The sequence below is a fragment of the Onychostruthus taczanowskii genome, unplaced genomic scaffold (genome assembly GCF_017590055.1).
Source record: "Onychostruthus taczanowskii isolate IOZ18803 unplaced genomic scaffold, ASM1759005v1 scaffold50, whole genome shotgun sequence".
NCBI classification, from domain to species: domain Eukaryota; kingdom Metazoa; phylum Chordata; class Aves; order Passeriformes; family Passeridae; genus Onychostruthus; species Onychostruthus taczanowskii.
Genome location: NW_024502569.1, coordinates 2,034,361 through 2,060,748, shown reverse-complemented (window position 1 = coordinate 2,060,748; position 26,388 = coordinate 2,034,361). Strand labels below are relative to the sequence as shown.

Below are 26,388 nucleotides of genomic sequence, written 5' to 3'. Positions count from 1 at the left end.
TAATTGGTGACACACTTAATACTGAGTGAGCAGTAATCTTCTTAACTAGTATGCCACTAGAGCTGTTTAATCAACAACCTTTAAGGAATAATTCTAAACTATGTTTTACTTGTGCCCACAAAGACTCAAGAAACTCTAAACATTTTCCTATATATAAAAGAGAAGTTTTCAGGTTATTTTCTAAGTTTTCAGGTGTGGGAGCCTATGAGTAAGATACATCCATCTGCATGGTCAGTTGATTAAAATTATTGTAGAACTTGTGGTGTTTCTCAGTATATTCAGAGTTTCAAAGGGAGCATCCAGCAGTCATATATAACCCCTGGAGGCAGTACCTCTAATTCATTACTTTTTCTTTCCTTACAATCAGTTTGAAGTCAAATCAACATTGCGTAACAAATCAAAATAACCTGTTCGAAGAACTAGATGATTTTCTGCCACGTGGAAAGATGTTAAACATGATTTTAATTCATTTTAATATCATCAGTATAAACACTCTATCAACATACCCTCAATGTTGCATTTCTGTTTATGTTTTATAGAACCATTCATTTAGGTTGGAAAAGACTTGTGATATCATCAAGTTCAATCACAAACCCAACACTGCCAAGTCTAAACACTAAACCATGTTCCTACGTGCCATGTCCACACATCTTTGAAAGACAGGAAATGCAGAATATTAAGTCACTGCTTGTACCATATTCCTCAAAAAATGAATGACAACAAAAAAAAAACTATTGAATTAGTACTCTTTTTAAGGAGGAGAGAAAACTTGAACAGCATTTCATTTGTTGATTCGTTGTGTTTTCCCTATAGGTTATAAGCTCAATGAGCTCACTTTCAGAATATTGTCTACCCTCTATCCTGCGCACCTTGTTTGATTGGTATAAAAGGCAGAATGGTATAGAAGATGAATCTCATGAGTACAGACCAAGAACAAGCACTAAATCCAAAAGGTATGATTTTGAATGATGATGTGTTAAGGTTTTGAATAAGGTTAAGTGTTTTACATTTCACCCATCAGCTTTTGTGAGGTAACAGTTGCTTGAAAATTGTATCATTTTTCTGCTTGTTCCTGGAAGTCTTCTCTTGGCTTCTTGATGGATGGAATAATTGTGTCTTTCATGTTACGCTCCTCATAGTTCAAACATAACAGTGCTGTTGTAATTGCCTTACAGATGTTTTGGATGCTTTCTTATTTAAATTCCAGTTTGTATAAACTGCATTTACTCAAGTGATTGAGCAATAATTCTGTGCCACTTGGAAGAATTTTTCTTATATTGCGTTCTGCTTACATATAAAAAATTCACTTACACCTACCCTCAATGTGAAAACTTGAAAATCAGTCAGAGAGTTTTAGCAACATACCTCTTAAAAATGACAAGCACACAAAAATAATGATGTCAGTAGTTCCTCAGTGATAAGGCAGCAAACTGATCTTGGTTGTATTGAGGTATGGCATTGTGGTTCAGGTATATTCTTCAAACTTTGAGTTTTTCTGAATACTTCAGTACTACATTTACATGCTTCAATGAAACAGAAGGAGAATCAACACTGTCAGACCTGGTGCTCAGAAATGCATAGGCAATTCTTCACATTGGGATTTTATTATAACCCAGTAACTACAAAAGGCAGTAGTTGCTGGAACAAAGTGGTGGGGGCTAGATTTAGATACCAAGGTGGAAATGAACCTGAATTAAACTCTTTATATCAGTAGAAGTGGGCAGTATGAAGACACAGTTCATTAATTAGATGTCTGCTTTTGGATGAGATGAATCCTTGCCTTGAATTGCTTCTTTCTCCCAACTTGTTCCACGACTACCTGCTCATAAATAGCTGTCTTCAGGAACTCCACCCAAAATTTCGTTGAAAGTCAGTTTAGCAGTGAAACAAGACCACTCTGTCAATTGGTGGTGTTACATAAGGAATGTATAAAGAGTCCTTTCTCCAGTTAATGTAAAACCAGAGGAAACCAAAATGCAAATACGTTGCTTCATCACTGATCAAGTTGTACTCTCAAATGCTTGTTTTATTACAAACACATAAGTACAATTGAAGTCACTAAAACTCTCAATGTTTATAGGAATTGTGCCAAATCTACACAAAAATCTCACTGGAATCATGTTAAATGCTTCAAGTGAGCTGCAGAACTGTTTCTTTAATGTTTAATTTTACAAAAAAATACTGTATATTTCATGTTGTCTTTTCAGTACACTTTGAAAATTTAATCAGTTGATTCAAATAGGTGGTCTTTTGGTATTTTTATTGGGAGCTATTCACCTCAGACTTTTACTCCTTTGTGTTGTTCTGTACAAGAAGTGTGTTTGAAAAGTTTGACAAGTGTAGCCAAAGTTAAAAAATTAACACTGGAACAGTTTTTAAGAGATAATACAGTTTAGTTGTGAATTCTCCACTGGTACTTTTAAGGCAGTTGTCAAAATTCATGACAAGTCTAAATATGAATTTGATAGCACAAAGTTACATTTGCCTCCAAAATGTAATTAAGAATGGTCTAAATGGTGTCATCAGCAAGAAATTTAAAATTTAATCCATTTTTTAGAATACAGAATACACAAGTTTCCTTGATTTTTTTTATTGTTGTGGATCTTTAACTGGAAAAAAAAAGAGGGAGGAAGTGGATAGATGATATTTAAGCATTTGAAAGAACGTCAAAGTAACAAGTTAGATTTGGTCTGCTTGGCTCAGATTTTAAGAGTGTAACAGTACATTACTTTCTGAAATGCTGGACTGCAGTTTAAAAGGCAGAATACAATTCCCTGTTACCTGTATTTGTGTAATTGAAGAAGGCATATAATATGAATTATGACACTTCTCCAAAACATTGTGTTTCTTGTTTTGATTTTGCAGTGATGAACAGCAGAGGGACTATTTAATGGAGAGAAGAGATCTGGCTATTGATTTTATTTTTTCTTTAGTATTAATAGAAGTTTTGAAACAGGTAGGAGTTCTTAAATTATCCATTAACTAATAAATGATGGAAATTACCAATACAAATGAATTTTGGGATTCTTCTTTCTGTTTGCATCTTTAAGATTGTAATAAAATAATGAAATACATCCTGCGTGCTTCTTCACTGCTGTCTTTTTGCACCTCTATGATACATAGCATTCTGTGCTCACACAGACCTTACTTGGCCAAGTCTTTGGAGCTAAAGTATTTATCTTCAAAACTAAATAAACATAGAAAGACTGGCTCATTTTAGCCATTTTGTTAGCTACATGCTATTTTAATTGATATATTTCTGAATGGATGATATCCCTGAGTAATACTAGCACATGTGTACTTGTTATATTTTATTTTATGTTTCCAGATTCCACTTCATCCCGTAATAGACAGTTTGGTAAATGATGTTATTAACTTGGCTTTCAAGCACTTTAAGTACAAAGAAGGGTAAGGCTGTTTTTCATGCAAAAAATTCTATTGAAAAGTTACTTCCTTATTTTTGTAATAGTTGTGGTTTAAACAATATGTTTTCTCAGCTGAGAATTCTTTCTTGTGTCTTGCTAGGTACCTTGGTCCTAACACTGGGAATATGCACATTGTTGCAGATTTGTATGCAGAAGTAATAGGTGTTCTAGCTCAAGCAAAGTAAGAAAAATTCAATGTATTATTTCCTCCATAAATATAAAAAAGTCTACTTTCTTAGCATGTGAATATTATGATTTTCTCACTTTATTTAAGTTTTCTGTAGAAATAAGTCATTTCAGTTCATTGGCCTTCTGTTTATCCAGATGTTCTAGAACATAGGCCTCTAGGGAATCACAGGCTTTCTGCATCTAGTCCAGTGATACTGAATAAATTCAACTCAACTACAGCAGCATTATTTTTCCTATCTCAGCAATGACGTCTGTAGAAAGCCCAAAGGGCTGAAGAGAGCTATTTTGACTATTTTTTTTGTAGATGCTATTTTTTCTTTAGCTGGGCAAACCTATAAATGGCTATGCTATCCTCCTGCATAGCAACAATGTTAAGGCTCTCTGCTGCTATTTCAGCTCAGAACTTAATGCATCTGCTTCTGAACCCTTCATCCTTCTTAGAACAGATGACATAAAACATCTTGTGGGTCAGATCTTAAATTTTGAATCTGAAAACAGTCAAGCTCAGGATCTTCTGTACCCAATATAGCATCTCGTTGTACGCTTAAACCACCAGCTAAGCAGAGGATGAATTTTACTGCCCTGATGTAATGTTGTCTGTCTCCTGACACTTTGGTGTTGCAGAGGGTGAGTCTCAGCTCTACAAAACCAGTCAGTTTGGCTTGATGTGGCTAAAACAGTTTGAGATTCTGGAAGTCATATAAATTCTGCTAAGGTCTTCCCTGGGTCTCTAAATTGGCTGGGTCAAATGCAAAAGAAGTTGCATCTGGATCCAAAGCTTCAAGTTGACTGTCAAAGTTTTGAAGGGCCTTGATGTCTCTATAGCTGAAGGGTTTCTTCCCGCTAATCTGTTTCTTTCAGTTCGCTTGGGTTGTCTATCAAAGGGGGTAACAAAAGGTTGTTAAATGCTACATCTACCACAATTACATTATTTCCATTTTGTGTCAGAAAGGGCAGGAGGTCCTGTTGGATGCTCTTTCCATATATAATTTTTATGGACAATGAAGTTGTCTCCAAAGACACCTTCAACAGATTTGTAGGGGAGACAAAAAATGATCACAGAGCCCTCTACTCCAAGTTATTGTAGTTGTTAATGCTTAAGTGTTACTGTAATGGCTGTTAGGGGAAAAAACTGAAGGGACAAACTACCTATATGAATATTTTCAGGGTTATAGTATAAAAATTTTATTTTGAAAGTATTGCTTGTACTTGCAAGATAGCTGTCTTCCATCGTGGATTTTTTGGAAAACATTTGAAGGGGTTATTTAAATGGCATTGTTAGTTCTTATGTAAAAGAGATGCATGGTAATAAAATAATTTGAAACATGGTTATCTAGAAGGACTAAGATCAGACAGTATGCTTCCTTCTCTCAGTTTATTAGAAGTGAAAGAAAGCTAGAAAAAAAATCTATTCAAATACTGAGCAAAATGGTACTTTTAAACTAAGTTTTATCTTCTTTAGGTTTTTCCCAATTTATATACCTTAGAATATATTTCAAATATTGATTTTGAACTTTTTGAAACTAACCAATCTGAATTCATAGATTTCCTGCTGTAAAGAAGAAATTTATGGCAGAGCTAAAAGAGTTGCGGCATAAAGAACAAAGCCCATACGTAGTTCAAAGCATTATCAGTCTTATAATGGGAATGAAATTCTTTCGCATCAAGATGTATCCTGTGGAGGACTTTGAAGCTTCTCTTCAGTTTATGCAGGTAAAATTCTTAAGTACATAGCTGTGGTTTCCCAAACCTTTCTGAATGGGCTAGCCTTTATTTTCCATGTAATATTTTAAGAGATTTTCCATATGTCATTTCCACATAAACCTACATGCAGCTACTTCTGCTTGTTCTGATCACCTCAGTGCTCTGGTTTGTGGAGTGTGTCATCCCATACCAACTTTTCATCAGTCATAGACCTCTAGTCCCTAGAGCTCACCCTCCAGCTAGAAGAGGTTTTGTTCTGTAGACCCCAGCCCTTCCACCCCACTATCCCACAGCTGTCCCTTGCCCTGTGCCTGTGCCTAGCTGTGTCTCCCTAGCTGCTCACTGCCTCCAAAGTGAATCTTCCAATACTCACGCAGTTGCCAGAAAAGAGAGAAACTTCTAACGGAGGAAAACACTGAGGAAGGGACAGGAAAACACTGAGGAAGGGACAGCAAAAGCTGGGTCAAATTTCCTTTGGATGTGTTGTCTCTTTCTACCACACCTTCACCCTGCTTGCTGTAGAGTGCATTCTGTACCTTCCTATTTTGAAAGTCTCTAGTACAGAACATAGCTGGATTACAATGAATGCTTTAAATTAAAAGATTACACAATTTTGTAAAAGGCAAGAAATTACTTCATGTTTCAGAGTCCTTGCTAGTAACGTATAATTGGTTTTGTTCCCACCAGCAGGTTTCTTTAGCTTAATCTTTCTATTCCTCTTTTTTTTCTTGGGATCACCCACATGGTTACATGCTTTGTACCCACTCATCCAGTAAAATAAATATTTTATATAAACCTCCATGTAAAGTTTAGTGTTTAGATGTGTCAATGGAGAAAAAAAAAAATCAATGTTAGATGCCCACAAGTAAGGATTTGGCATTGGAATACAAATATACAGGCATACAAACACGCTGAGCTTTTTCTTTTAAGTCCTGAACAGGAAGCACATTCTATTTCAGCTTTGAACTATATTCTAAACCATATTTAATTGCATATTTAAGACATATTTAACCACACAGAAACAGGTAAATTTTTTTCCTACCTTACTCTTGATTATGTAGATATATACTAGTATGTGTCAACTTAGTTTTAAGTTATCAAGAGCTGGAAAAATACCAAAGTAATGTATGTTCAGAGCGCATGACTTGATGAGTGAATGGGATTGTGGCTCAGCTTTATCCAGTGTTCACTGCTATTAAAATCTGTGGTAAGAATCCTATACAGTAAAACTGAAATTTCTATCTCTGTCTTCCCCTGCTACAATATCTCAGTGCTAAATGAGTTCTTATATTTACTACTCTGCATCATAAGATGCACTTATGCATGTGGGAGAACCTCGTTTGCTCAGTTTGGTGAAGTACATTTCTACTCTTTGGGCAGCTTGTCTGTTTGAGTATCTCCATGCAGTGTTTCACCTAAAACCTGTCACACAGTGCTGCTGTAGTAGAGAGAGACACTTTCAAAGACACTTTCAAAGGGTCAGCTAATTTCAGGAGTGAGCTCCAGAAGAGCCTGTCTTCCCCCAGAGAGTGCAGAAGCACCTCAAGAAGGCTGGCTAGACTGACTGAAGCCATGTGTTGTATAATCCTGTTAGCACACAGGAAAAAAAATATGCATGTTCTGAGGTTTCAACTGCTCTGCATGACTGTGAAGAAAAATGGTCAGTGGGGATCTTCCTCATACAGTCAGGGGCTGTTTGGGCCTTGAACGCGCAGAAGTAACTGGGGCAATAGGATTTGTCATCCTCAGAGAAGTTGTACACACAAGTGGGTGGATGCTTATCTCCCCTCCCTCACTTCCTGAGCAACACAGCTGTCTGGAGAGTAGTTCACTGCATGTTTAGGACAAAGTCTGTTTTTATATTTTTCTTAATCCCCAGATGCAGGCTGGAAATTGTCTTCACATAGCACAATTCAGTATTGACCCTCAATATGCAATGAATCCTAGCAATGAAATTAATCCAAAAATATTTACAATAACATTGTTCATTGCCCTGTGTGTCTTAAACCAGAAAATTACATTCCTTTTTTGGCCTCTCAAAGCATTGTGTGAAGCAGTCCATGATGACTATTAGTTTTGCTCCTGAAGATACACACAGGGCATGAGGTCAGCCCCTGAGTCCAACACAATTTCCAGTCCAAAACACCACCAGGCACAGCTGGAGTCAGTGGAGACTTTCTGGATTAGAGTAACAGCTCCTTGATATTGACTTATGTCCTGCTTTCTGCTTGCTGCAAAATGCAGATTTAGAAGTTAAGAGGCAAATGTTTTCAGTGGGATTTGCAGGATAAAAATAGTCACTGACATGTGATTCACATTCAGCAAATATTCAGAGGTCTTTATTCCAGCTGATACGCAATTTATGTTTCTTGTATTTTTTTTTTTTAATTTAGGAATGTGCACATTATTTCCTTGAAGTTAAAGACAAAGATATCAAGCATGCACTGGCAGGACTGTTTGTTGAAATTCTTGTCCCCGTAGCTGCTGTAAGTTTATTTTTTATGTTGTTTGCATAATTTTTTTAAATTAGATAAAACAGCTTGTGAAACAGTTTTTTTACTGACATGGAATTTTATTTCAGGCTGTTAAAAATGAAGTGAATGTCCCCTGTCTGAGGAACTTTGTTGAAAGCCTGTATGATACAACGCTTGAACTTTCATCACGAAAGAAACACTCATTGGTTAGTAACTCTAAGAAGCAGAGATTAAAATTTACTGTCACAAATATTTCTGAGCAAGACTCTCGGGAAGCTGCAAAATGTTTTATTTGCATTTGTCTATAACCAATACATTTCTATTTGCAGGGAAGACTATTGTGTTTCCAGAAAATAACTGTACTTATTTTACTGATAAAATAGTCTAAATGAGTCTGAATGAATTATGTTGTCAGCTTCTGGTTCTGTGATTATTAAATGGTTAGGTTTTCTCATAGTTGTTATGTGTAAACATTAGGAGAAGAGGAGAAAGAATAGAGTTCACTTCTTGTCATGCGAGAACAAATGAGGCATGTGGGAACAGCTCTTTCACGGGGCTTAAATAATACATTGTAGGAAGGAAAAAAATTTATAACACATGCCCTTTTAAATCCATAACTTGGCTAATGTGTAGCTCCCTATTTCATTTTTTTTCATGTGAGATGAACAGTGGCACTGCAGTGTATTTTTGGAATCATGAGTTGATCTGAATTAAAAGAGGATCTGAGTCAGTTTGATGCTGGCTGCCTTAAGCACTCTGTCTCTCCAACTGGGTCAGCGCCTGTCAGCAGTGTGGCATTAGCTAATCCATTTTGAAGTCTTGGACCTTTTAAGTAAAGAAAGTGTGTCATTTGTCCTCCCTCATTCTAGGGGAAAGTCAAAAAGTCTTCCCCGTTTCCAGTTCTTTCGGCAAATGCTGGTCACTGGCGCTAGCGAAACTGCTGGGAGGACTGCGGGAGTGTGCTGGAGCTCTCTGCCTGTTACAACATTCCCAGGAGACAGGCAGAGCATCCCCTGGGGTGCAGTCCTGATCCAGTTTGAATTAGTGGGAGGCTTGAGGTGTATTTCTGATTTCTCTCTGCTTGCATTTGTGTGGCTTTGTTCCACTCTATTGAGTTAATAAAACATTGTTGGAACTGCAGCAGGGTAGAGCATTTCTGTACAGTTTTTACATTAAATAGCACTTCCCAAACTGTGGCCATACTTGCCAAAGTCAATACTACATTCTTGAGAAAGGATTGCACAGCTGGGCCTTTGCATTTGATTGCTTGTCTACACATACCACACTGGAGGCTACATAGTTAAAAGTGACAAAATAGAATAGATTCTTGTGAGGGTGTGATTAGAAATACAAACACTGCGAGGAGGAGTGGGGGGGGGGAAAGGCAAACAGTTTACAGAAATAGCTGCAGTGCATATTTCCAGACTTCCAGGAAGAAAGCACACTCCTTAAAGTCTGAACTGGACCAAGATCAGTGTTTGGTGAATCCATGCACTCACTGTTCAGACAGGATGGGGGAAGTCATCTCGCTTCATTTTCTATCTAAATGTACCTCATATGAGCTAGTCATTAAGGTTCTCTTGGTAGTGAATTAGGAAATTCCAGGAGATGGTTTATCTTCCCTCCTAGGGATCTTCCTTAGGATGGGTTGTAAGACTTGGAATGTTACTAAACTCTGTGATCCAATCAAGCACTCAACTATATAGTAGGAAAGTCTTCTGTGAGAAAACCTCAGTTATCCTGTCCCATATGTATTTCGGAGATGAAAATGAATAAAATTAATGTACATTTGCCATTTGCTCAAGAAATTAACCTAGTTATGGACAGTTTATGTTACGTGTTACGGGAACAGTAACTGAGATTTAGAATGTGTTTATACTTTGAGCTCTAACTGAAGTTAGAATTTAGAGACAATTTTTTAAATAATTCATCTTAAAGTGAATGTTAACTTATTTTTTACTAACACCTTTTATGTCCTGACTGGGTTTATTAACATTACAACTGAAACCTTAGTCTTCTTGAAACAGCAGAGTCAATTTCCAAATCATTAGGTGCATTTTAGCTTATTTTTTAGTGTATCAATTATAAGTGTTAAAATGTTGACAAGCAGACTGGGTTCCGATATTACAGCTTCTATGTTCTGCTTTGCTTCCTTTTTTTTTTTTCACTTCACAAGCTGTACCTCCCAGCAGATTCAGGCATTCCTTGTATTTTAACACAATTCTTTGATGTGTCTCGCTGTAAATATTGTGACTGCAGATTTTGAGGAGTAATAGTCATCTGATTCACAAGTTCCAACAATCTCTGTGGGTCCTGTTGTTTTAATAACAAAGTTTAGTTATTTCCATGCTTTTATTTCTCAGTAAACTGGCAGAACTTAGCCCTGAGAGTCTGTAAAACTGTGCCCTATCTTACACTGCTATGAGTACATGTGGTTGGTTTTAGGTACAGATACCTCCTTGAAAGGTATCTGTAACAGCTTTAGAGAAGGCTCCTTTTGAATAGTACTGCTTACTAATGTGTTTATGTTGGCTGACTTGGATTGCACAAAACGGAGAGGTTAGAACTTCAAGTTTACAGTAGCTCTATTAGGTTAGTTTTGTGTTGTGTAGACAAGCAAATAACACTATATTGACTTCCATTTCCTGTTTAGGCTTTGTACCCCTTGGTAACATGCCTGCTTTGTGTCAGTCAGAAGCAATTCTTTTTAAACAGATGGCATATTTTCCTCAACAACTGCCTTTCCAATCTCAAGGTTAGTATCTCTTGGTTTTAATATTGTATCAGTATGCTCTGTTGATCTGTTGCATAACCTTTTTAGGTAAATGTGGTGAGTTATTGCTATTACCTGATTCCATACGTAAGTTTATTCCTGACAGTACAAGTTCTTTACCTGTCCAGGTTTTTTCAATAGCAAAAAAGTATTCTTGGGCCTAGTTCTACTGTTCATCTAACTCAAACCAAGACTGAGTCAAACACCTGTGAAACACAAAAAAATTGCTGATAGAAGTTAATAGGTTTAGTGACATACCAAAACTGAGCTAGTAGTAACTTGCTTTTTTTCACATAATCATTGGAAACAAAGAACTTGTTATTACATTTTCTAAATGAAACGCCTTGCAGGACACTGATTCCATTGCTTGTTTCACTTGTGTTACGTGTTTGCATTACAAAAACCCTAAACTGTTTCAGGTTTTTTCCTCCACGTAGCCCTTCTTATTCCCTTGCCATATGCTAGATCTTTGAGGTTTAAGGTTAGTTTTCCACTGCAATCTGCTGTGGTTCCCAGGCTGCACGTAGTGTTCAATGCACATGTGCTAGTTATCACTGCTGCTCCTCCACGTGCCTTTTACTTTTGCAATAACTCAAATCCCATGCCATGCTAAAACTGCAGCCGTGTAAAAGGATGGTCCTGTGCCCACCAGAAAGGGAAATATAAGAAACACAGTGAAGTGTTAGAGCAAATGAAGGACCTCCCAACTGTGTCTTGATGAACCAGTGGTTAGGAGGCTTCTGCTAACAGCACACTTCAAACTTCACACAAATGTCACACTTCAGCCAATTTCCCATCTCAGAGGCAAATATCTGTTCTCCAAAAGTTGAGTTCTCATGCTTATCAAAAAGGTATGTATTACATCCTTTTTTGCTGTTGCTTTCTGGTTGTGCTTCCTCTCTGTCTTAATGAAACAATTTGTATTGACTCTCTTCATATGGATCCTACTGTTAAAATAGCTCTTCAGAGTGTTCAGTCTGCCTAAAGATTTCTTTCTGCCAGTATTTGAATACCTAACCTTCAGTGAAGATTCATTAGAATGTTACCTGCAAAGAGATTCAGAAAATAACCTTGTTGTTATTGAAACTAATTTTATGGGGATTTATGCAATTGTACAAGCTTCAAAAAAGGCAAAGACAGGTGGGAATATATATTTTTCTGAAAATTAAGGAGATCCTGACAAATCATTTGAAACCATCCGAGAAAATATAAGAAAAGTTGGTCCTATCTTACTGATTGAAAATAAAATTGGAATTTATCTTGCAACCTGTAATTCATTGATATATGCTTCAAGTTATAGGGTTCCCAGATTAATCTGGTGACACTAATTCAATCTTTACTTTGGGGAGAAAGTAAAGATTGTCGCCCTGATTTTGTAAGACTTTGTTAAGCCTTCTGATGTTTACATTCTTTCAACAAACTTTCTCACACACAGTTCTGTAAATAACCTATGTTTTGCATTCTTTCATGGAGGTGGAGAGAATTGATGGACCCTTGGTCTGTCCAGTGGCATTGGAGAGGTGGCACTGTCACCCTCCAATCCACTGTCACCTTTGGAAAACTATAAATGTTGGAGTCAGAAAATAAAGGTTCTTCTTTTTTGTTCCCCTCGAGAGCAGCAGTGTCTGTGTCATCATTTCGTGCCTTATCACAACAGTAAGGTAGCTGAATATGTGGCTACAGTAAGAAAGTGATTGATCCTTCCCAGTACAGAGAAAGAGATGCCCCAACCATTGAAACAGTATTTTCACCAGATATGCTGGCACCTCAAAACCCAAGCCAAACTCACACAGCTGGAGGAAAGACTGGAAATCCATGCGTTAGAGGGAGAGTTGTGCACATCAACACCATGAGCTTGGACAGATCTTGCTCATGCACATGCCCTTAAGGTCCCTGGATGTATCTTGAGCTTTTTATCATCCTCCTCTTAATCCTGTTTCTGCCATGCAGCTTACTGATCTGACAAAAACCTGGCCACCTATTTTTTGAAAATTCCAGTGATACTGCTCTCAGCCCTTTTCTGCTCCCTCTTTCTCAATGGCCCTCACAGCTAAGTACCTCATCACTGGGCTGTTTGGACATTTGCTAACAGATAGATTCCTCCTCTGCTACAGAGACTCTTGTTACTTTAATTCAGTTAGCCGCAGCCTGCTGTTTTCTTGAAAGCTTTGGAATAAGAATAAATTTTGAAAAATGTACTTCATCACCTGTTGAAGAAATAAAATTCTTGGATCTGAATTGTACAGGGACTGACATAATTACACCTGATGAAAAATGTATTGGAAGTAAACAGGTTAATAAACAAATTGATTATAACTAATTTTATTATTTTATAGTCCTGCAGAGATTAATATGCCAAGTAAAGTTTCACATTCCTTTTATTATTTATTCTAAGCATGTGTGGCAACCATTGTATGCTGCTATAATAAGCGAAAAGATTTTATTCAGTTTTCTGTCCATATAAAACTTTATTGCATAAAATGTGTTGTCAAGGAGTTGAATGGAAATTGGGGCCCAAAACCAGTGTTTCTGTTCCTAAGCTTGTCACAGATGCCACATTGAAAGTTAAAGTCATCTCCCATATCGCTGGCAAATTGTCTTCCCATAATTTTGCAGGACCCAGAGCCATACACATTCAGGAATTTCTGATGGCATCAGTTGCAGTTTCTTTGATCAAACCGCAGTCTTTGATCTGTGGTTCAACATTTGTCTGCCTAAAATATCTCAGATTTTTGCCATGGAGATTTGGCCTGTGGGCGAGGCAAACTTTATCTCAGGTCAAAGTGTACTGGACTCCTGCAAAGTTTAACCCAGCAGATGACTCAGTGTGTGGGAGACCATCAGATTGGACTGCACTTACTTGTTTTTCACTCAGACAGCCCCTACAAGTGACACAGAAACAGAAAACTGCATATGACTGAAGAGACCCAAAGACAATCCTGTATTAGTTTCTAAAAATAAACAGCAATCCAGACAGATAAACCAATTCAGTCCAGCTGATCACAGATGCCATGTTAATTAGGCCTGACTAAGCATCCACCAATTTTTGTCCTTTCACTTTTGAGTATGTATGGTACATTCTCTTATCTGTTCTTTGTACCAAGCCTCCACCACAGGGCAACTTTTGAATTTATGTAATCTGCTGAATAGGACTTTTTCTTTTCATAGTCAAATTGTGGGGGTTTTCAAACAGAGATTTTAAATGGTAACATTTATCTAATTTAACTTACTTAAACTAATACTTGGGTTTTTCAACAACGTAAGTAATAACAGAAGCAGGTTGGATGCCTGAGCATCCTACAGCTACAGGAATGGAGCTCTGAGCAGTTGTGAGGATCTTTTTTTTGTAGTTTCATTATCAAAATTCTGACTCTTGGCATCCATTAAGTGTAGAACTTCCTTGCTAATTAGTTCCTGAAGCTTTACTTATGTGATATGTTTCTCTAGAATAAGGACCCAAAAATGGCTCGAGTTGCACTGGAATCTTTGTACAGACTACTGTGGGTTTACATGATCAGAATTAAATGTGAAAGCAACACAGCTACCCAAAGGTAAAGTGCTTTATTTGTAATGAAAATCCATTGTAGAGTGGATGTTGCCAGTGAAGAGGTTTTATAGTTCTCCTGAATTCCTTCAAATTGTACCTATTTTTGTTACAAAATAAGAAACTCAACTGTACACAACAAAATATTCCCTCTTGTGGCACTGTCAGTTATTCTGTCACCTATGAAAATTGCTGTATAAATTGCTGTTTTCTGCTTTTGGAAAAATTAGAAGTAACTCCTTGTTCAGTGTAAGTTAAAAATACTTTTGTAGTGGCCATTGACTAGTTAATTTACTTTTCATGTAGTAATGAAATAAAATAATTACACTGAATTTGTAGCAAAGGATCAGAACAAGACACCCCATTACATTTCCATTTGAAAGGAAGTTTCTTCTGGTCTTTCTAAATGGAGTGTCATGTTAAATGAAGGTCTGTGAAGTCCAAAAATATCTAATGTTTATTTTCTTTTGCAGTCGACTTATTACTATTGTCACAACCCTTTTCCCAAAAGGGTCCCGTGGTGTTGTGCCAAGAGATATGCCTCTAAACATCTTTGTGAAGATAATACAGTTTATTGCACAGGTATGGGAGAGCCATGCGTATATCTTTCCATGTAATTAACAACTTCTTTTCCCAATAACAAATTAACAAATAGGTAAACTTCTAATGACTGAATTTTTTGCCACCATGTTGACATTATCTGTCAAGCAGGGAATTATGAAATTATAGACTGAGCTGGGGCAAACTTCTTTTGAATGACAGGTTTTAGATGAAAATGTGTTCACTTAACTCACAAGTAATTTTTGTCAGTTTTTAAAATTTCCAGTAAGTAAAAAACGCGTTTGTTGACACATTCTGACTGTCAATAAAGTTCAGAATAATAGTCCATGTTTCATCCTGATACTGCATCATCCCTGGTGTACAGGACAATAAGTTGTACTGCTGTCGAAGCAGGAAGTCAGATGTCAACCAAGTTCAGCATGGAGTTGACACATGTAGTTTTCATCAGTTCAAATGGGAACTGCTAAAATAGACTAACCTACGGTGCTGGAAGTTTTATCTCTATTATGACTTAATTTTAGAAAATTTTCCCATTGAGCAAAGCACTTAAGCACGTACTTAAAGTCTCTGAATAGGAATGAAGCAAACAGATGCTTAAAATCTTCCCTTAACTGTGCCATCTGTGAACAAGCTCTTTTTATGTAAAATACTGTGTTAGTGCCATAATTACTGCAGTTTAAATGAAATAATTAAAAGCTTTCTTTCAAAAGTGGATAATTTTCTATTTAAATGCTATACATTTTGGATTTTCTGAATATAAAGCATTGCTAAAAGCTTAGATCTGATAATATGTTCTATGTACTTCTGAAAATCTACTTTACCATATATTTAAATAAACCCTGATTAAAATGGTTTTCAGCATTCTATAACCTTAATGAAAATAACTAACAGAAGTGAGCAGCTTACTGATTTGCAGTATTTTTGCTATTTTAGGAACGTTTAGATTTTGCAATGAAAGAAATTATCTTTGACTTCCTTTGTGTTGGAAAACCAGCAAAAGCTTTCAGTCTCAACCCTGAGGTATGATGTACATCTGTGCTTTTTTGCCTTTTTTTTTTCTTTGTTTTTTTTCCTTTATTTCCTGGTTACATTATAAGCATGCTTTCACCTTTGTCCTGTTTTCAGGTAAAATCTTGAATCTGATTTATTGGTAAAATACATCTGTGAATTTCTAATTGTCACATGTAAAATGTCACATTGTTCATGCCTTTCTGATGTTTTCTCAGTGAAGAATACCAAATGTGAAGTAGTGCAAATGTATAATACAAAAAGAAAAATATAAATAAAACTATTCATTGCAGTATGTTCTTATCAGCAATATGTGTGTTGTTGTTACATGCAACACCTTTGAACTATTTTAATAAAACACTACTTTTTCTGTTATAATGTCAATGTTTTTCAAAACAGTTTTACCGAGTACATAATGCAAGAAAGCTTGAAAAAGAAAACACTAATAAAATTTTACCACTCTGACCAGCAAAACTCCACTGGTACTGGTATCGTGAGTCAGCTTCCTCGTGTAGAGAAAACAATAAGAAATTTGAAAAACTTTTCTAAAAAATCAAAATATAAATAATTACCAAGAGAATAAAAAAATTCTCTTAAGAATATATAATTCATTAAAATTTTGAAAATATTTTCATTTGAAAATTAGGAAAAATACAAAATAATTTGTGATCCTCTCATAAAACAGGTCACTATTAATCTTGCAGAATTAAACTGTTGTATCTATTCACTAAGATGTTAAAATAGAGTGATTGCCTTGCACAAGTTATATTTGCTAGAAAAATGTGGAAAAGTAGATTAAACTTTCTCCTGTCAAAAGCAAGAAAAATGAAAGGCAAGCTTTACTTTGAACACAGCTTTCATCTTTCTGTAGCAGAGTAAAAAAAGAATGAAACAGAATTTTTGAGCGGGCAGTCCTCACCATGCTCTGAGTCAGCCACCTGCAGCATTCACTGAGAAAGGTCCTACAAAGGACATTTTGTGTTAGCCCAGCTGAGAGGGGGTGGACATAGTCCTTAGCTTCTTGTTGAATCAACATCTGAAATTTTACTCAACAACATTGTAATTCTGAAAATTAAGACATTATAGTGCCACTTTTTTATGTATGTGGACTTCAGCATTCTGAAAGAAAATTCCCCGTAGTCTGTGTAAATGCATCTCTGGGAGACTGTCAGTAGGATAGCCTATTAGTTTTTGGAACACATTCCAGAGAAATTGAAAACATTCTAGTCTTTCAATGCAAAGCTTGCAAGATTTCCTCTGGTGCATTCCCAGAAGGCATTCATATCACTTAGATTCAGCTTCCAGATATTTTCACATTGTAATTTTGGCATTGAGCATCATTCCAGACTTCTCTCTCAGTATGATTAACCCTGGGGCCTTTCAAGACAGTTATTGATCTTTTTTTCATAACAGATGTAGGTCATTTATGTTTAACTGAAGTCCATTTAAGATGCATTGCTACACTGCAGATCATATCCAGGTCTTTTATCCTGAAGATAAAAAGATAATGTGCTATGCAAATACTTAAAATTCTGAGAGGGGAGAGCACTGCTCAGAGTGGAGATAAGAATTCACTGTTTATTTCATGGGCAGTTATTGTGAAATATATCAGGCTACTTAATGTAGTGAAGATACAGAAAAAAATGCTAGCAAGTGCATTCTCCAAATTTCAAAGCGAATGAAGAATATAAGTATAATATGATTATTTGATTATGGAACTCATCCATCTTTTAAACTTCACAGAGAATGAATATTGGCCTGAGAGCTTTCTTGGTAATTGCTGATAGCCTGCAGCAAAAAGATGGTGAACCACCAATGCCAGTGACTGGAGCTGTCCTTCCCTCAGGAAACACTCTCAGAGTGAAGAAAACATATTTGAGCAAAACTCTTACAGAGGAGGAAGCTAAAATGATAGGTCAGTAAGAGAATGGACAATACAGAAACTTGTGTGAGAATGGATGTGAGCATGTTTTCAGCACTTGAGCAGAATAGTTTATTATTGTTGAGTATTTGATTTATTTTTGTATTGTAAAAATTTAATTTATTGTGTGTTCAAATGAAATGTGTGGTTCAGTTTGACAAATGCCGCTTTTCATAGGTTATTCTGGAAAGTCCTCAGTCATGCTCCACAAGAGGTAACAACCCTCTGTTCTGAGAGGGGTTAAGACACAAGTAGTCTTTAATCTTTCAGTGCTGGTAATTGTGTTTATTCATGGATATTCATCCTATTAGAAAGAGTGCCTGTGCTCAAAGATGTACCAGCTTTCAAAACCATCAAAGATGCCATTTATAGCCTCATTTTAACTGCAATATCCTAAACTTTCAAAATGGCAAAACTTCTAAATGTAAAATAATGTTGTACTGAAGTGCCTAAGTTAACAGCACTGGTGTCTTGGGCTTCAATGTAGAGCAAGAATCCTGTGCTGTAGAAGAGCCTCTCTATCAGGCACCTGAAGGTGCCTGGTTTTGTTGGCAAAAAAAAAAAAAAAAAAAAAATTTGGTTGCTCCCCTTCACACTTCATTAAGTCCATAAAGTTATGTGAGTGAAATGAAGTCTACACCAGTGACAAAGACCTGCGTTGTACTGTGCTAGATCATTGTAGTAATACCAAGAAAACAAGCAGTGTAAGACCCACTGCTGTTGAAGTATTTAAAGTATTTGAAGTATTTGAAGATAGTGTTTGATAACAAATGTTTGCACTATTAAGTTCTTGTATTAGCCATTTCATTGCCATTTTATGATGCAGTATTCCAGTTTTCATGTATAACACATAAGTGTTCCTTTTTGGAGCAGGCAACATATTCTGGTTTTGGATCAGGATATCAGGAATATCCTGTCTCATGAGGAAAGCATTTTTCTTAGTTCATGCACCACAGCATGAGTAAGCAACTTTCTTTTTCAGAATATATATGTATTTATAAATATCCCAAGTTATACAAAACCCCGTATTTTTGCAGGCATGTCATTATATTATTCTCAAGTAAGGAAAGCTGTGGACAACATACTCAGACACCTTGACAAGGAAGTGGGTCGGTGCATGATGCTTACCAACATACAGATGCTTAACAAAGAACCTGAAGACATGATTACGTGAGTGCTAAAGAACACTAATTCCCATGAAACATGCAGATGTAATTTTGGAACTTTTTCTCTATTTCTGTCTATCATGAGTCATCAGAGAAACAGCAAGAAACAGGAACATTTAGCTTAATTAGTATATACTTTGAAAAAATGTTTATGACAAGTCGATTGTGCTTCTTTGAATGCCACAGTGTTTGGAATGGAAGATGGTCTTTATGTAGGTAAAATCATGTGTGAATCCTATGGTTGTTTGGATGGTAGAAGTAGAATGCTAAAGTAGAAAACCTGGCAGCCTATGCTGAGAACATTGTCTCAGGGTATATTTGCATCATTGAACTTCAAAATGAATGCAATGAATTTTGTAAATCCCTACTAATAATAGTATTCAAAAATTCGTCTTGCTTTTCTTGCCTGTAATCAAAATCAAATCTTAATTAAAAACCCAAGTAATCTTTTGATAAGGCATGGATTTAAGCAGTATCCCACTGGAATAGAATCAAACCAGTGTGCTTCAAACTGCGTTGAACAGCACCATTTTTCACTTTCATCCAGAATTATTAGTGAGGGAATTTTCCTGGAGAGAGTTCTGGTGAGGTGAACATCAAGTAGAGGTTACAGACGCAGACATCATCTGATACGTGCCGAGCACACATTGTAGAGATCTCAGCTGTAAGGATACCTTGCATATCTTTCCTGTTAGAGCAGTAGACATGGTCATTATTCTAGAAAAGAAACAACCCCTGGAAAAACGTTTGAGATGTAATGAAAAGGACACTGTGTCTTTTTGAGATTTTTTTTTTAATTTAATGCCCAAAAAAGTCAACTTGCTAGGAGTACTGTGAATGATAGACTGACTATCTTGTATAACTGATACAATCTTCGTGGTTTTGTTCCTCTGCCCTTGTTTGTTGCAGTGCCTGTAGGTGAGACTGTAAGCTGTGTCATCAGCATTGTCTTACTTATTCATAGCTAGTATTACTATCCAATAATATTTCATATTTTTCCTGTAGTCCTACCCCGTGTCCTGTTCATTTCTGTCACCCAGTTTTCATAACCATTTTGGGTATTCAGGCCTTTGTGGCAGGGAAAGCAAGTTTTGAAATTCACATTTTATTCCCAAGAGATAATTGCACAGTGAAACCTTGGGCACTAAGATAAGAAGTGTACTTAATCTTTGCTATAAATACCCTCTGGATGGTTTTTCAGCATCACCAAAATTTTGTTTATTTTTAGAGTTGGTGAACAAATAGACTCAAAAGAGTTTTAGATTTCAGAATGTCTTAAGATTTAGTAGTAATTTTTGTCATAAACATGAAGACTGGAATATTTAGACATGTAAGTTACTGCCTTTTGTCTTGTATTTTATATCCAGATGAGCTCTAAACTATATGTACACTTGAAAGGCAAACCACATTATAACATATTTTTACTTGTTCTTTCAAGGGGAAAAAAATATCTGGGATGCTTAATTATCAGTTGATCTAAAATCATGTGAACTCACAAAAAACATCAACAGCAACATGTTACTATCAGGATTGAAAATTATCCTTTCAAAAAATGCATTGTGGATATGTAGAAAAACCAACATGTTTTTATGTAATTACTTCCCATTTTGTTTGCAGAACTGTATGCTTCTATGGAGTTACATATTTATTTTGAATTCTTATGGGCTTTAATTGGTAGATATCACACTGTATTTATGTACATTTTTAAGTCATTACTTTTGTCATAGTTACGTAAAGTTTATGTGCAAACTGTATAAAATGAATACAACAATGGTATTTTTATTAACAAATAAAATAAGAATATGAGAGAAGTAGCCAGGCAGTGAGCAGACATAACATTGCAGATTCTGGAATTTTCTTTGGCAGTGCTTGCTTCTAGACAATATTTAATTACTGATCCTTTAAGCATTTATTGGAAGTAATAATTCCAGTATGGAGAGTCTTACTAAAATCCTGAGTAAGAAGCAACCTTTGCATCATGCACTGGGATATAAATTTCAATACTGACTATAATTACTTTCCAACATTTAGATAGAATAGGGCATGCATTTTTCTAAAATGCAAACCTGTCCTTGCAAGTACTTCAAAGGCTCCCCTTGCCTCCCTCGCGTGCTGTGCCTGGTAGCTCAGATGGTAAGTTGGGAACTTGAGCCTGAGGTTTGGATCTTCTCCTGCTACTCTTCTGAGCAGCTGATAAGCCATGGAACACCCACAGATTTTATATTTATAAATAATTACTCATTTGGCTTCAGAAGAATTTCCTCTCAAACTATTATTTTACAAGTCTCCGTTTGAAATGCACAAACTTTGCCCTTGCTAGAGTCTGAGCATAAGGAAACTCTGCAAAGTTCATTTTCCATTTCAAGTCATCAAGGAAGACTTGGTTTGCCTGCACATAAAATTCCCAATGACACTTTAATGTTTACAACTGTAAAAATATAGGATTTTGCACTAGTTATTAATCCAGCTACTAGTATTTGCTTTAGTGATAATAGTTGAAAGGGATTTGTTTATCACCAAATTCTCAGTGAGATGTTGTATTTTACTCCTTTTCCAGTCAGTTGCTGACACCTTTCAAGTTTTATCTGTTAGAATTCAGGCATAGTGAGACAGAGGTAATTAATCATGAATATAGTTTCTCCTAACTGTACCATTAAGACAGTTAATTAAAGATATGTCAACATTTTATTCATGTAATACATATCCAAGCTGATAAGTAGGGTGTTAAAAGACAGTATGGCATTCACTACAAAACTGTCTTAAACCTTTGAATTAAGTAAGTCTAATATCAGTTTATGCCTTTTCTATACTCACTGAACTGAACTCAGTGTTACTCTCTGAAATAATGAGTACAGAAAATCTTCTTTCAGACTGTATTGCATCCAGGACCCAAATGCAATGTCCTCTGTTGGGTGGAGAGACAGTAATGTAGAGACCAGGGCAATGGACCAAGGTGCAGGAAAACTAAGTTCATTTTTTGTTTTGTCACTCCATTTCAGTGTGGTGTTACGTAGCTTACAATGTCTCTTTTTCCCCCTCATTCTTTTCCAGTTCTATTGGAAGCATATTAAAAAAGGAACAATCTTTCTCTGCATGTTTATAATATGGCCTCTAAACAGAACCTTACTTTTTTTGATACATTCAAAGCATATTACAGGCTAATAATTAATAATATTATGGGAAAGACTGCACAGTTTGAAATGCTGTTATGCTTTGGTAATTTCCTCTACACCCTTATCATCACATAATAGATGATTGAGATAAAAATGAGCAAATAAAAAAAAATCCACTCTTTGGGCTTTATCTGAAGGACTTATTTAATCTGCAGACTTACCAAAAATGTTGAAAACAAGTCAGAAAACAACTGCATCTGTTTTGAAATAATCAACAGCTGAAACTTGAGCTACTTTAGAAGACTCATGGACTTCCAACCTAATGTTTGGTTCATTCTGAACTTTGTACTTAATGACTTAGGCAGGCTGTTAGGGAGCAGTTGTGCCATTCTACAGATTAGAACAGCCTTAGGGCTGCTAAAACATGTTCTAGCTGATAAGAGTTGCCAAAATGCTGTTATCTCTGGCAGTGATCAACAGAAACTCTCTGACCATACCTACCTCTAAATTACACACCTTTTTGAGTATTAAAACGTATCATGATGGTTTTCCATAGGCTTGTCCTCTGTTGAGGGCAAATCTCTCTATCTTCAGTCGTGTTATTTGCCCTTGTTACACATCTGCTATTTTCTTTATACAACTGGTGAAATACAGCTGCACTATGATGGAGAACACCCCAACTCTTTCCTCATTGCCTCGTCCAAAGTTTGCAGCATATAAATGCTGGTCTTGACCGAGGACCCCTCCTATATTACACGTCCATTTTTTTTATATATGCCAGTTCCTCTCAGAGAGAAGCAAATGAATCATTAATAACTGATGTTCCATGTGTAGGTGTGATGCATGAAAAATGTCAAAATCAAAACCATTTATTCAATGGAAAAATGTATTCATGTTTCCTTCTTACTTCATTATAGTGTCTAGCTGTCCATCCTGATGTTCTTAGTAGGCCTCTGGCGCTTTAGAGGTGGATCATTTAACACAGTTCCTTCTTAAGTTTACTCAAAGTTCTCTTTTAATTTTTCAGTGGTGAAAGAAAACCAAAAATTGATCTGTTCAGAACATGTGTTGCTGCTATTCCTCGATTACTTCCTGATGGAATGTCAAAACTTGAGTTGATCGACTTGCTGGCAAGGTAAACTGTACAATAATTGAATGACTGCTCCAGGGGAACACTGTGAAAACCTGAGCCACACAATATGTAACTGTTTCTTTTTATATATGTTTAAAAAAAAATTGCTCTTAATGAGTTAGACAGAGTTGTCCTAGCTGCATTTTACAGTTTCTGTGTTTTTATTATGGTTCATAATTTTATGAAAAAGTTGGTATGTCCTCCAAAACTCTTCCATCAGTATTTAGGTTACGTGATATTCGCTGTTATTCAGGAAAGTCACAACATTTTACTGTTTTCTAACCATCACAGCATTCTGATTAACAGGAGGAAACATCTTTTCTGTGTAGTGGAAAAACGAGGTAGCTGTTTAGTTTTGATTTATGATTCCCACATGTCTCTTTGGTAAAACAGCATGTGCTAGATGTGGTATATTATAAAAACATTTTTACATTATTATTAGGCATAAAATAAAAAAAAATCAGTTTAAAAAATATTATATCCCTCCATTTAATTTGTCTGAGTGGACTTCACTCAACAATGTTGTCTACCACATGGCTTCTACACCACTTAGGTTTCAGGACATCAAATCAGTGACTTGTGGCAAATAATTATGATAAAAGGTGCCATTCAATACAGAGTCTATTATATTTCAGTTCAAGTATCCAAGACCAAGGTTCCAGCTTGTGTTCTTTGTGTAAGTGGATTATGGTATTAAATTGAACCAAGAAGGCTTTGCAGCATATTGCTCTCAGGTAACTGTGGCACAGCAAATTTTGCCACCCTGTTCTTGCTTTTCAGACATCACAGATGTGAGAATGGCAGATGTGGGAACCAGGCTAGGTACAAAGCCAGTTTTTTTCTGCTCTATGAACAACTAATTCCCAGTGATGTGCTAAAACAGTGAAACAATTGATTCTGGTAGTGGAGAGTGCAGACAGCCAAACAAGCCAGCTTATCAGCCAGCAGTAGGTGTGCTGTAGTGCATGGCCAGCTTGATTTCCTTGTGTGCATGTTGTCTGCAATAAATCACTTGTAGGTTGTTTTAAATAATTGCATTATTAAATTATACAGATACCTTATTAAACAGTTGCATCAGTTCTGCTTAAGAGAAATTTAAAAGGACATGTTTTCCTTTAATCCAATATTTTAACTAGAGTTTTATCCTTATTAATGGCCTTAACTGAGCTGGTATAAAGCACATATCTATTCAGGTCACAGCTCTTCAATCACAGGATTGTCCAGGTCAGACTCTTAAGAAAATTTGGACACCAGTGTGAGTTTCTTTATATATTGATGCTACCCTACTTAAGTCTCACAACTGTCAATATAACCTCTGGTCTATCTTTATTCTGTCATCAAACTTCATTCAGAAAAGGTCAGCTGTGGTTCTAAGTATTTCTTGGGTGATTGCCCTGCTGGGACAATGCAAGCTGTAAGTTTGCTGAGTTGTTCTGATTCTGACTGTGAAAAGAAGTGAGACATCAAAAGGAGCTGAGGGAAGCTTCTCTAGAGCAACTTCAGAAGCAATTACATACTCAGCCTTTCCCCAAGAAGATGAGCTTTGGAAATCTGTTCTCCTCTCCCATGTGTACTCATGCTACAGCATCGTTGAGACATTGGTAGTGTTTTAAGTGATATTTCTAAGTATGAGCAAGGGAATCACAAATTTGGTAAAATAGGTAGGTACATAATAGGTTGGAAAGCAATTAACAAACAGTTTATGGTTCAGAAGACATACAGAGTGGTGTTGAAACAACTGGCTAGGGTCTCAGTATTGCAAAGCAGATCACAGACTGAACAGATGCAAAGAAGTGATGCTCCTATGAAAAGACAAACCTTATTCACATGTATAGTCTAGAAGGTTTTCAAAAATTTCTTCTGGTCTAATCAATATCAAAGGTGCCTGATTTGGAGAACAGCACGCAAGCTCGGGCATTGTAGTTGAAGAAGAGACTGACCAGAGAACAAGGGGAAAAAAGATAAGTGAATTGAAAAAATTAGGTCTGTTTAGCCTAGGACAGCATGAACTGAAAAATGTCTTCAAAAATATACCTTCAGGGAAGAAAGTAATAAACTGTTTAAAGAATTAATACCTGACCAAGACTTCATGTAAATCACCAGAATGCCCCAGAACCAGAGTTTTTTCTACATTCTGTATACTGTCCCATGTTTATTTGAGATCAGACTGACTACTTCTCCCAGTTTTAAAAGTGTAGACCCAGAAGGTAAGCATCTGCAGTTCTACAGAACTCTGCATTACAATATTGTGCATACTGGTTCAGAAAGTAGACTCAATACAGGGATAAGAAACTAAGAAGAGGTAAGATTTCAGTTTCTGCCTGTTTTCCTGTTTTTTGAAAGAGCCCTAGAAGCTGTTCTGCCAGGATTTCTGTGGGCCTGTGCTGTTGAGATGGAAAGCTGTTAAATATTTTCTTTTCACAAGAGATAAAGTTGCGTCTTTGAGTTAATTGGTTCTTGTATTCACAGTTTGGTTTGAGTTTTTCATGCTCACAAGTCTGTCTTTTGGTGGTTTTCAGAAGGAGTCTCTGAGGCAGCAGCTAGACTTTTTTTTTCAGGACAGCTGCATTCAAATTATAAACCATGAAGCAGATGACGAGTATATACTGTACCTTTTACTCTTTCACTGCCCACTGCAACCATTCATTACAAATTCTCGAGCAGCTCTTAAATTTAACTGACTCAAGTGCAAACAAACTTGTGCTTGCTTCCTGTGCTGCCTGTCCTACAATGGTAATATGTTGATGCATTCTTATGCTCAATTTAAATTTCATTTCATTAGGTAGTGCCACTGGGCAGTAACTTGGGCTTAGGAGATGTCTTTTGTATCCTCTTCTCTGTTATTGCTTTGTGTCATTGTGAATGTCATTTCATGGGTGACTTTATTGTGGTGTCAAAAGGTTTTGCTTGTTTATCTTTTTTTGGCATTCCGAAAGGGAGACAAAAAATGATCATTTCTTAGCACGACAAAATACTGTGTTTCTAAATATATATACAAAGTCACATGCTTGTTAAAGCATAACAGTTATTTTTGGCGTCATACTCACCAGGGGTGAATTTTCATGGCAGTTGTTTTCTTTTCGCTTAAATAGAATGTCCCCTGCCTCCAAATTAGGCAGCTATAATGAACCAGATTTTTCATGAACCACATCTCATCATACGCTTCCAACTGAATGGACTTTGTTTCCACTCCATTTGCTATTTTGGGATTTTTTTTCCTCCTAGCTTTCTGTCCATTTCATTATAATGAGTCCTCCTTTTCAACTGTGTAGATTAAATGTAGATAAAATACTTTGAAAATGAGTTCTAACACACTACAGAAAATTACAGTCTCATGGGTAATTAAAACAAAATGCATCATAAAGGCAATGAACCAAA

The 26,388-nt window shown here is 36.3% G+C and overlaps 1 protein-coding gene across 4 annotated transcripts in view; it reads left to right on the top strand.

The window, feature by feature from the left end:
* Positions 1-26,388, top strand: part of FRY (FRY microtubule binding protein) — a 159,710-nt gene that overhangs the window by 52,101 nt on the left and 81,221 nt on the right. For all 4 annotated transcript variants that reach the window (XM_041416003.1, XM_041416004.1, XM_041416005.1 and 1 more), the window contains exons 4-17: positions 814-953; positions 2,866-2,956; positions 3,329-3,408; positions 3,526-3,606; positions 5,159-5,327; positions 7,712-7,804; positions 7,900-7,998; positions 10,446-10,547; positions 14,013-14,116; positions 14,583-14,691; positions 15,604-15,690; positions 17,422-17,593; positions 18,637-18,769; positions 22,906-23,013. In XM_041416003.1, coding sequence (XP_041271937.1) covers positions 814-953; positions 2,866-2,956; positions 3,329-3,408; positions 3,526-3,606; positions 5,159-5,327; positions 7,712-7,804; positions 7,900-7,998; positions 10,446-10,547; positions 14,013-14,116; positions 14,583-14,691; positions 15,604-15,690; positions 17,422-17,593; positions 18,637-18,769; positions 22,906-23,013 — 1,568 coding nt within the window. The remainder of the gene's footprint in view (positions 1-813; positions 954-2,865; positions 2,957-3,328; positions 3,409-3,525; positions 3,607-5,158; positions 5,328-7,711; positions 7,805-7,899; positions 7,999-10,445; positions 10,548-14,012; positions 14,117-14,582; positions 14,692-15,603; positions 15,691-17,421; positions 17,594-18,636; positions 18,770-22,905; positions 23,014-26,388) is intronic.